The sequence below is a fragment of the Ptiloglossa arizonensis genome, chromosome 9 (assembly GCF_051014685.1).
Source record: "Ptiloglossa arizonensis isolate GNS036 chromosome 9, iyPtiAriz1_principal, whole genome shotgun sequence".
NCBI lineage: Eukaryota > Metazoa > Arthropoda > Insecta > Hymenoptera > Colletidae > Ptiloglossa > Ptiloglossa arizonensis.
In genome coordinates, this window is record NC_135056.1 from 3544707 (window position 1) to 3558063 (window position 13357).

Genomic DNA, 13357 nt, shown 5'->3' on the forward strand with positions numbered 1-13357 from the left:
ACACAGGACAGACGATAGGAACACTTAAATATTTCCACTATTCATGGTTTTGTAAAAACATTCAGGATAAATTACATGATTAAGAATAACAAGTCTGATTTGAGATGATTCATTAAGTAGTAACTGTTTGATAACATTGAGACATATTAATGTAAATTTCTCGTAATTACTCTTTGAAGGAGTACATGTAATGATAGCATTATTCTTTTCTCACGACCATTGTTTTACAAGAATTTAAGATCGTCAATATCTTTTTAAACAGCTTATTTTTTGCTCAATATTCTTGTGGAGCGTAAAACAACAAATCTAACATAGCTTGTAAACCATACTGTTCCGATAATACAATCTCTATGAGTAGAAATTCTTTCGATTTGCAAAATATTTATCTTACTACTAATATTACTTTCTCGTTCGAATTGTCGCATACGTGTTTGCAGATTGTAAAACTGTTACGTTGCTTAATCTGTTTTATTATGACAAAAAATATGTATAACGGTGGGCAAATACTAAGTGGAAATTTATCATTTTAGTGACACGTCGATTGTCTCAATTGTAGTTGGCTTTCACCATAAATAAAAGTCATATTATTTTTTTTCCACTTAAGTTTAGACTAACATACGAAGAAATACTACATTACTACACAACTTTTCAGTACAAATTCATTAAGCAGTAACTGTTTGATAACATTGAGACATATTAATGTAAATTTCTCGTAGTTGAATAATTGAAACAATATGGTTTATAAGGTCATTGGATTAGTTTTTTTATACTCTACAAGGATATCGAAAAAAATGTAGTATATCAATTAAAAAAATATCGGTGACCTTAAGTCATGTTAACAAAAAGACCTCGGAAAAAAACAATGCTACTTTTACACGTGTTCGTTCAGGGAGTGCAACTTCGTCCCGAAGAGTTTTTTTATAGACCATAAATAACGGATATATTTCAATATTCCCATTTGAATTTATCCATTTTACACAATGTGTCTATTGACACGTGGAAAGTACCATAGGTGTGGATTTTAGAGATAGAAATTTAAAAAAAAGTTCATATAAACGTATGTCTGATATGTTTTTGTTTCTAAGTTACAGCTTATTTCATATTGCAATAATCTTTTCCGAGTATAGTTACTCGGAAGACACACAAGATGTCTTTGTTTCCAAGTTACAGTTTATTTCATATTGCAATAATCTTTTCCGAGTATAAGATACATATAGTTCAACCGACAAGCTAGATACTAGTTAAATTACTGATTTTCTGGGAAATAGGCTGTGGAGATCCAATTTCCTGAACCAATTCGTTCTTCGAATTTAAATCCAGTCGATTTTTACCTATGGAAATATTTAAAATCAGTAGTCCAATTGATAATATTCAAACACTACATCAATATGTTAATGAAGGCTGCTGTCACATCTGTACATCTGACTTGTTTGAACATATTCGTGACTCTATGATACGACGTATTCATGCCTGTGTGAAGCTGGTGATGGCCACTTCGATCAATATATTCGAAGGTAGATGAAAGGTTATTACAACACAACATAAGCTGTAACTTGAAAACAAAGTCATATCAGACATTTGTTTATATGAACTTTTTCTTATTTTTATGTTTAGAACCAATACCTGCGATACTTTTCACATGCCAACAGAAATTTCGGATACGTGTGTACGAAATGAAGTGTTACAGTTTAATTTCTTAGAATTTGATGAAAATTTTGGACTTCATTTTTGCTATAGTTTGTGAGACGTCAGGGATGGATGAACGGATTCCACGATAGTCAGGATTCAAAAGAGAATTTGGATGTGTGTAATTTAAATTAATGTACACACACACACATTAGTAGGGTGATTATCAAAAATAATTAGGAACAGAAAAACACAATAATTACATAAGCACATAAAAGTCGAAACGCAACATAAAACGTAACACGTGTTCTCTCCATGCGTGTTCAATGAGAGTTCCCTTCAAACGCATTTTTGTCTAAAATTTAAACAAAAGACGGTCATCAGCCTCGCCAAGAAGGCGAATAGGCTCCTCTTGTTAGAGCTCCTTAAGTAAACTAAACTAAAGTTTATATATTTATACTTCATATATTTATACACACTTTGTACATACTCGTATATTTTCTACAAGCTAAATGGTACAGAAGAGCTAATCTTTTAGTCCGCAACAATTTTTTTTTAAGTGATTGCTTGAGAAAAGGGGGAGGAGGACATTTTTTTAAATGGGAAAATGATATTAATTTTGTTCTATTAAGATAGCTTTTATCGCATTTAATAACAGTTATATGTAACATTTTTTTTATTCTGCGTAGTTATATAGTCAAAGTGAAAGATTAAAATTGATTCTTCAAATACACATAAAGAAAAGGTTTACAAAATTTATATTACAATATATTACAAATAACTGTTATTTAATTTGAAGAAAACTATCTCAATAACAAAAAACTAATACCACTTACTATTTAAAAAAATATTGGAGTATCCCTCTTTTGTCCCTGGCAGTTACCTCAGAAAAATTTGTTGCACGCTAAAAAACTAGACCTGATATATTATATAATTATAGCAAAAATGAAATCGTTATCGTCATAAGATTTTGAGAAATCACCTTATAACACTTCATTTGGCACACCATGTATACAGGGTGTCTCATGTAAGTCGCCCAAATGAAATATTTCGTAGAAAACTAATTTAAAAAATGGTACAACGTGCTTTTCATGGTTTTTATGATATTTTATAGAGAATTCAAATAGCATTATTAGCTGTTTAATACGTAGACATTTTCGAGGTAATTTCTATGTCTATTTTTTTTTTTTGTATGATAAACTTATACTCTTTATTTTGGAATCCTTTTGGAATTTTTGGGGGATATTTAAAGACGCAACTATAATATAAAGTGTTTATCTGCTAGAATCAAAAGAGTTTCGATTTAATGTTTATATTTCGCATTTGTTTTGATGTTGCAGAAGCCTATTGTGTGTAAATAAACTTGTATTTAAACAAAGGAAATACTGTAGTGTAGGAAATATTGTATCGTTAACTACATTTATACAATTATTATTTTATTCTGAAGCTGCAATTGCTCAGAATTAAGGTGAGAGTGTTCGTTCAATTCCTTGGATTTCTAAAATATCTCGAATAAGTGTACTGCAAATTTCAAAGCTAAAAAAATAAGAAGTATAAGTTTATATTTAAAAAAAAACAGTTAAGGTAGAAATTACCTTGAAAATGTCCACGTATTAAAAAGTTAATAAACTCTATTTGAATTCTTTCTCAAAATCATGAAAGACTATGTCATATATTTATGAAGTATCTTTGGAATATAAAAAAAAGTTGATCCTTTCATTTTCTTAAATTATAGTATATTTTTATGATATTTTAGTATTTTTACTAAATTATTATTATTCGGGATATACATGTACTATACATTGTTATATTTTGTTGTTATACATTGTTACTGTAATATTTGTTTTTATACATTGGATGTTATAAAATATAACATGCCCAACTAATATTTACGAAATAGTATTTATGCCTTTCGTTGTTTTGCATAAGTCACGGAATACATTATTTCACACAAATATTAAATAATAGACGATGATAACTGTTGCTGTATTGTGAAAGTATTAAAAGAAATGTATAAATATTTTTAATTTCTAGCATCGCTGTACTCTGTTCATAAATTTGTTACACATATTTTTTTACTTACCAAAAGTTTACAGTTTATGAAAGTTATGGACACGATGAGTTATATATTTGCTGCTTGACTGGTTAATAAACATTAATGCCACTGAACGTTTGTAATACTAAGTCCGTATCTCTTAGCGAATACCTGCGTCTGTATCCTCGTTTATTTTTTCAAGTATGTTCATCGATGTTGGTCAGTGTTCTTGAAACGATCTCCAGTAATATTTCTATAAGGAATCTGAATAACATATTTACTAAAAATATTTACAACGTTTAATTGAACTACGAGTAACATTTCATTGTTAAAATGGCATATATACAATCAGTTCCTCTTTTTCTTTCTATCAAATGAACGAGATAATTCATGAATTCGAGAATTCTAATGTTTTAGGAATTGTAATGTTACGTGTAAAACCATTCAAAGGATAAACAAAGAAAATATAAGAGGAAAGATCCAAGGAATATGGAGTATGCAAAAAAGAAGGAGACATCAACACGAGTAGTATGAAACTAAATTTTGATCGTAAAAATCGGATTTTTAAAAACATTGATTAATTGATTTTGATTAATCAACGAACTACCAATACATCGATTACAATGAACTCAGACCAACTGTTACAAATCATTCCACGTCGATTAAAATTTTTGAGATTAAGATCGATGTGACACTATGTTTGTATTTATGTATGTATTTTATATAAAAATTCCATTAAAGAGAATATAGAAGACTCGCAAAAATCCATTAGACGTGCTCGAACTGGAAGATAACGTAAAATTAGAAATATTTTATTATTTGGGAGATACGGATATTGTGTTAGAAGATAATCTGAAAAAAGACGAAAAACTGTTAGAAATTGCTCCCGTTTTCGTTCCTATATCTTCGATCAGACTTGATTATTTATCAGCGTTCGGTTGCTTGAACATCGATCAATTGCGTGACGAACCTACATAGTACGTTTCTATGGCTATTTCAGCTCTTCTCGACGATCCTTCAGTTTTAATCGAAGGAGTTTTGTTCAGAGCAAGATATCTCGGATCTACTCAGCTCGTTTGTGAAGGAGAGCCTACCAAATCGACTCGCATGTGCCAGGCTGAGGAAGCTGTCTCTAGGATAAAGGTACGCACATTTTTATTTTATTTTACGTTTGCACTATACGCATCCCCCCCCCCCCCCCTACGAGTCGCTTTTATTTCATCTCCTTCATGGCTATATGTTTTTATTTATTCTGATTATTCCACATTAAATTAAACAGATTTAGGAACTAAACGTTTCAACATACTTGTATATTATTAAACGACAATTCTGCATACAGTTACAATTTATGAAAATATCAGCTTTTTTTACCAATGTTCACGGTCAGAAACAAACATTTTTTTGGTAACCGCTTTTTAAAAGTATGCATAAAAATCTATTTCAATACGATTTATATAAAGTTTTGTCTTATTGACAAAGTTTTTGTAGAGCCATTCTTAAAATTTGATTGCAATACAAAAGAAATTGAAGATTACTGATGACTTACTGATGAATTTATTACAAATTTCTAAAACTAAATCAAATATAATGTAACACATTTATAATTCTATACACATATCATATGTCACACTTTGTTGGTTTTACAAATTACATTTTTAAATTTGTAATATTTTCATTTATTATACTTCTTTTTTTAAATGTCGCTCTTTATTATTTCATGTTTAGCCGAGCGTATATGTATGTTTATACAATTCCGTATCTTCGAAAGTGATCTATAATGGAAATTACACAGTGAATACATTTACTGAAATTTTTTAATAAACATGTTCGACTTAGCTATTATATTTACGTTAACAAAGTTATTTGTACGACGAATTCATGATTTCGTAATTCACGTTTCCCAACTTTAGTCTAGTCTGTCTTGTTTTTTACGTACAAGTGTTTTGTTACAAACGAAAAATCGTAGTTTGATTTGATGTATTATGATATTTACTAGACTAAAAATTTCGTAGAAATATCTATTCAAAAGTATCGAATGAGCAACGCATGTTTGTAAGAAATGAAATAACGAATACCTAGAACTTATTTGTGTATAATGACATTTTTAATAAGTGCGTGCCATAAGATGTTTTCTTGCTGTGTAATTTGATGTGGAATCTTCGGTATATTTTATTTTAGTGAAATCCTTCTGTACTCCAGCATTTATAAGATGATTTGTTATTTTATCGTGATCACATATTCACGATTATCCACATGATTGAACGTTGCCGGAATATCTATAATGTCGAATTAAACGTTCTATGCACTCACTTGTTTTTCTGTGTGTGTGCAGTAGAAATCACATATACTTTTCATGATCCTCGCAATGCGCACCTCTATCGCGTGATACTTCTTTCATTGAAGCCATTGCAGCTGCAAAGTAAAAATAGTGTCCACGTTTAGACACTTATTATACCACTTGTAACCTTTGCACAACTCATTTCGGTAAACGCATGACAGACTTTTAGTTTAAAATTTGTAGGTGGAAACCTTTTGCTCCAGTCGTATATATTTCTCTTTTGATAATTTTATTTTGTCAGCAGATATATCTGTGTATATAGGCGTTTAACGCGATAAACGTTGCGTTATAAAAATATCTTTCTAGGGGTAAAAACGAAGTTTCAGTTTGTGGAATGTTTCGTATGGTATGTGGTATTCGATAAATGAGAAATTTTTCAATCAAAAATAAAATGATTCTTCATACTTTCATATGTCTACCGGTATATTGTCAGTTTCAGTTAATTACGTAGGTGTACACATCACGTTTAACTATATATACGTGACTGTTTAAATGACATTTTTATCGAGAGCTTAACAAATTTTACATTTGTGCACAGTGGAGCGTTTAGTGTGTCCAAAGGTGTTTGAAAACCTTGATATAAAGTAAATACAGTGAGTTCTTAAGTTATGCGGGTTTGTACATACATATTTTGCACAAGTGTATGTATTTCTATGTTAAATAAAATTTCCTTTTCTTTAATTTGTCTTTACGTATAGAACTACATACGGTCCTGTTTAACTTCAACTACATTTTGAAATTAAGTTTGCATACCAAAAGTACATCCCATAACGTTGTACAATTCGACTTAAGTAAAAAGCTCTAGAACGAATCGACTGCAAAAGTTGGAAACTTACTGTACGTGAATAACATTTTACGACATTCGATATACTAAACTGAAATTAAGATTCAATGGGTACGTGTACAAAACTATTATACACCACAGAACTACTTATTGTTTTTGTTTTATTATCTTATTGTTTATTATTTGGGTAACATACTTTTCTTATATCATTGATGTAACTGTACGAGGAACTATCTTATTTTTTGACTTACGAATCTCTCATTTATCGGACACGGACACTCTTAAGGGTATATTGCACATTCAATTCAATAGGGCCATATGTTCATCCTTGAAATACTGAAGTGTGTACATGTAACAAAGTTAATAAGATTTCGATAATTTTTTACAAATATATTTTCATTGTTTATGGACCTATTGTATTGTCCATGTAGTATATGTAGTAGCTGAAAATTACGGTTATTTATGAAAATTCGTTATTAGAAAGGGTATTTAAAAGAACCGATGTGATTACGCTCGAAAAGTGTAATTCTTTTATGGGTGGTTCCATAACATGTATGTAATTTGTACAACAATAATATAGTGCACTGACGTGTCCTTGCATGCACAAGTAACACTGCAATTTAAATAAAAGCAATATACAGTACTATTATAATTATATTGTAACAAATTTATACGTATCTGCTTATTAAATCATGACTAATTAAAATAAATTTACCACTTCGGTTAAACCTGAGAGTTGTTTTTGTACAGAACAGGTATTTAAAACTCGCGCCTGGTGATAAATTCGTAATAATGACAGTTTCTTCTTCTCGATTTTCTTATTCTTTTTACACACCTGTGAGTTACTATTTGTAACAGAAAAATATAGAAAATAATATACGTTGAATAGTGTTCGCTATATAAGTGATTCCTAAGCAAACAATAAGATGATTCTCAATACTTTAATACAATTATTACGATAAAGAAAAACTAATGCATACCGATTGTGTACAAAGTGCATTCGACACATTTAGAAACAAAGAAAGTCAAATATTCTTTCAAGATTGTTTTACACGAAAAAAAAATACAACTACTCGAAACTTCTTTACAAAAAGGAAATATAAGAAAAACACGTAACACGTTAAAAAATACATAATATATGAAACAACAAATTATTGATAAGACTCAAAATTTTTACCTTAACGTGTCAGAAAGCTTATGCATCGTATGACTAATTCATAGTGTTCGCAAATTAAAAATATGAGTAGTCAGAATAACGAAATGTCAGCTGAAATAAGAGAGACTGTGTTACTATGGGCATTGAAATCTCTTCCTTCTCGAATAAAATATACTGTGCGAAAAAAATAAATATATGTATTTTTTATGAAAAAATAAATTATAGTAAGGTGATTTCGCATATACCATTTCGTACGTAAATCATATTACTCAGCACGAAAAAGATAGTTAAACTATTAGCACTTGACTGTGCTTTTTCTACGCACACGCCTTAGATAAAAACTTCTCTTTTGAAAACCATTTTTTTTTCTATTGATTTCTTTCCAAAACATTCTATTTGACTTAACGACTCTCTTCTTATCTATTATTAGATACTTCTGACAAGCGCTAAACGCTTAGTATTCGAATTATTTTCTCATATCTTACGAGGTGTAATATTTTCAAATGTTAAAATGAATTTCTTTGTGTTACTAAGTATTAACTAAGATTCTAATAAAACGTATGGAATTGATCACTTATGTTTTTGTTACGTTAATTTTTATCAAAATTTTGTATAGAAATATTTCTTTATTAGTGTCGCATGGTTATATACTTCTTTGAAGTAAACAATTATCTACGTTTTATAAGACAGCAGTATAGGACAAACAATATCGATAACACTGTAATATTCAAATTATATTTCATAATGAGATTGCTTCTACTCTCCTGTAGAATCTTATTTTTTGACAGTTAATATTTAAAAAAACAAAGGAATCGATGTAATAATATTTAATACGGTATTATTTTTTTGTATTCATTTCATAGCCTTTATAACAAAATTTCATTAAATGTGTTATACATTATACCACACACAGCTGTAAATTTAGTTCAATGGCTTCATAAATGAAGAATTTCATAAAATATGTTTCCATTGTGCAATTTCGTAGTTTATTATATTTAAAAAATGACTGTAAAATATTTCTAGTAATTTATAGAGTAAATTGACTAGAAGGTAGGAAATCCTAAAATACAGTATAATATCGTGTATGCATAACAGACTAACTGTGTAATCTTTATATTTTTGGAAATCGAGAAAAACATTTCGAATAAAATGTTTGGAAAAAGGAAGAACATGGGAAAAAGAGGTGACTACTTTTAAAAGAATTATTTAACAATACTGTGTTCTACTGTCTTATAGGATATTTAAAATTAAATTAAACAATTACATGAACACGGTCTATAAGTTTGTGAAACATAGTAAACACTTGCCGCAATATCTTGTACATAAAGGGCATAGGTATAATTTACTAGTTAAATTCCTTAAATTTCCAGGGAATTGTTTACGTACGTTATTACAGTGGAATGAACCTTTTCTTTTGTTTACTGATGTTCATTGTGGTTTATCAACTCCTTTCGTGCGCCAAGTTGATGAACCAGCAATTCAAAATGAGTAATAATTCACTCATTACGCCAAAATGATGTGCGTATTTTAATGAGAATCTATTTTGTCGTTGATTTTATTTTCTTATCATCAACTCTTCAAGTATTTTTTCATACAACATTACGCTACCTTTCGATACGATTACAAAACAACTCTTACAACATCAAGATAACAAAAAAGTGCAAATGTTTAACGTTGCTGACCATTGGCACTCGATAGTTCAGAAGGTATCTGCATTTTCAATTTTGATATCTTTTCTAATTCCTGTAACAGCTAATGTACAAAGTGTCTTAAACTAAATATCGCTTGAAATAACGCTTAAACTACCGACTTTATGAGATACAGGTAGAGGGATCATTTTTTCTACTTTTTAGTTTATGATATTTAAATGAAACATATAACGAGTATCATCATTGTACTTTCAAAGGAGTTCTGACACATTAGCTCTTCTTTTCAACATAAGAAATGTTCTGATTGTACTGAGTCACAATTATACTCTGATTCACTTCTGAGCTTGGATGACCTCGATCATAGTGTCATATATTGTGAATTTTCTTTTATCAAACAATATATTAGCAAACAAGTATAATAATGCCATTTAATGAAATCAAGTCGTTCTTAAAATAACCTTGGAAACATAAAAATAAAAATATTGTCTTTATTCCGTTCAATTCTACCATTATGTCATGACATCAACGGTTTATGTGTTATTTCAAACAACCCTTAATTTAGACTCAACGTCTACAAGATTAGCGTTATTGTTACATTCAACAGTGTTCAAAATGCTACTCGTTCTCTACATTATTATGGTCACTTCCGATTACAGACATGACATCTTTTGAATCATTTCTGTACAATTCATATTAATTGTACACTCACGCCAGTAATTGGTTTTGACGTAGTTGTTACGTTTTCACCACTTAAAAATAAAAAAAATATACGGTGAATTTGTAATCATCAGTAATCTCCATTTCTTGTTGTTTTCTGTTTTCTTATTCCAAACAGAATTTGGTAGTAAAACAGCAAATCTGACGAACATTCATATCGAAAATTTTGAAATGTTTTACGAGTGAAAACAAAAATATCTAATAATAAGTCAAAGATATTTAAGATCAGTTGCGAAACAATTATTTGTTTAATGTATAGTATTTGATGGCATACTACAGGTGACGTTTCTTACATACTTCCTGATTAACTTTTAGACAATACTTTTTTTTGTGTATGATTTTCACTCTGTATGACAATCATTTGATTATTTAAATATCGTACGATGCAATACAAATATAAAAATACGGCATTTTATATAAAAAGGAAAATTAATGTGACCGACCTTAAAATTTGTCATGTCAACTCTCCTTAATATTGAAAATATACACTTGCTATTTTTAAAAATATAAAAATTACTCGAATGGTCTGTTGTTAAAGCCTCACTCTGTATACAAATATTTCGATTTAGTAATAAAAATATTTGTTGGAAAATATTCGAATACTAATAAATTGATTGTACAAGATTAATTTGGATATTTTTTAAAATTGATCACATTGCGTAAAGAAGTCTGAATGTTTTACTATAGTCACCCCTTCCTTGTGCTATTACCACCACCACTTGACCACTGAACACATATTTTCATGTGACTTTGATGTTTCTCTGTGTTAGTTTGTCTGAAAATAGGAGCTGGATAAAATAGTATAAAGTTTAAGAAACCAAAAGTTTTCAAAGTTGAACCGTATATATATATATATATTTAATTAACGGTCATTAAAAAGAAATAAAAAATAGAAAAATTTCGTTTAGTACAGTATAATTACATTATCAACCACTTTCTATACTTAACTACAGTTAAAAATGCAAGCATTAATAATGAATTGTATCATTCTCTAGTTTGTACATTATTAAGAAGCTAATTTGTGTAACATGAAATCAAGTTTTGAATTAAATATTAATTATTATTAAAATTTGTCATACTCTTTCATGATGTTAACTATCTTCATTCAGCTCCTTTAATACTATTTTCTTATATATAGCTGTGTGTTCTTCTTTGCTTCATAGATTGTACGCAGCATTGTATAATACCTTTCTTTGCACGATCGTGTATGATAAAAAGTTCGTGTAATATATGTCATACTGAACGAACAATTATAATTATTATATTTATAGATTCTTATGTTCCACGTAAACATATGAACTGATGCATAAACGAAGATGAAACGTTCTGCATTAAGATTTTTCTTTTTCTTCGACAATGTTCCATACGATTTATCACTATACGGCATTAAACGATTCTTAATACAAAAAAGAAAATATTTCGTTTCGTTGCAAACAATTTTTGAAATAAATATTGTAATTAAAAGATTGGGAATATTTGAAAATATTAAAAATATAGTGTATCGTAACACGTGGGATTCTTTTCAATAATGAGAAAAATGTGTAGAGGGTGATTTATAAATGTTCATAACTCGAAAATCTTTAGGGGATCAATTTGCAAATTAAAGTAAGTAAAAAACATGATATGAACGTATGTTCTATTTGCCTTATTTTCCTTGTTACGAAGAATTAAAGAAAATGTTCATAACTCGAAAAGTAAAGAATATAGGACTTATGTGTTCATAAGATGTTTTTTTATTTATTTTGGTGTGTAGATTCACCCCTTGAAATATAAACATGCATTTATAAATCACTCTATATAAATATGTGCCCTATTTGACTTTATTCTCAAACTATAGCCATTTTTGTATTCCGGTAATTATTAATTACAAACTGCGTTAAATAGTACAATGCAGTTAATATAATAGTACAACTGATGCTTCAGTTATATTCAATAATTAAGTACTATTTTGAGCACTTCTTATTAAGTAACTGCACATTACTGAAGTAAAGAAATATAATTTGGGAATAAGAAATGCCCAAATAGAGCATATATGTATATAAACATATTTCATAACCACCACTGAACTGGGTCTCACAAATTTTGATTCACTTTGTTTACAAAAATGATGCTTCCGTGAACTGTCATGTATAGGTATTACGGGAATAAAATAGTAAAATATGATATAATCTATACTAAAAAGTATCTAATTAAATTGTTTAGTATAAAAAGTAGTAATTAGTGGCTGTCAAATAAATTTTGCAAACTGTATCGTAGATTAAAAAATCATTTTGTATATTTATATAAAGATTTATAGATTATTGATCATTGAATAATATGGGATGAAAACACAGTATTTTATTGCACAGATACATGTTTATATCTTGGTTTTAACTACAATACTGGTAACTACTAAGCTACAGAAGTATGTAATACAATTGGTATTACATATCAATTTAATCCTTTTTGATATAACTTTCTCGTAATAAATTCAAAAATGTGCTTCAGGATAGATAAGTTCGAGTTATATGTTTACTAATTTTTGCCATAAATAAGCCGTAGAAATCTCTGTTTTACTTAATGGATCATTTCATGTTAACATGTATCTTTTTCGTGTACTCTAAAACGTAATACATTTAGTCGTTATTTTAATACAACTCTCTTATGTTTGATATTTGTCAAGATAGATAAAAATTCGTGCGATTAGTACAATTTGCGTACCACAATTTATAACATTTTGATATACATTTTACATTTCTGAATTCTTGTGTATTATTGATATGTTGACATAGCTCAAACTAATATTATGAATTACATGAAAGTGCAGTAAACAAAATGTCTAATTCACTTTTAATGCGATTCTTAATTGTTTACACAGTTTAATTATGAATTTGTAGTTTTGTAATTTATTTATTCTACGAAGCATATTGTACTGTACGAATTGTACACGTTACATTGAGCCATATATAATGGATAGAATTATTCATCTAATTTTACCTTACCTGTCTTGCATAAGGTAATACAATAAAATTATCCACGAAAAGGTTAGAGAGGCCTGTACGAATGTATCATA

General features: G+C 28.8%; 1 protein-coding gene across 5 annotated transcripts in view; it reads left to right on the top strand.

Annotated features, from left to right (window-relative positions):
* The window catches only part of LOC143151727 (uncharacterized), a 92240-nt gene that overhangs the window by 40155 nt on the left and 38728 nt on the right, over positions 1-13357 (top strand). For all 5 annotated transcript variants that reach the window (XM_076321142.1, XM_076321141.1, XM_076321145.1 and 2 more), the window contains one exon: positions 4662-4804. In XM_076321142.1, the coding sequence (XP_076177257.1) occupies positions 4662-4804 (143 nt within the window). The remainder of the gene's footprint in view (positions 1-4661; positions 4805-13357) is intronic.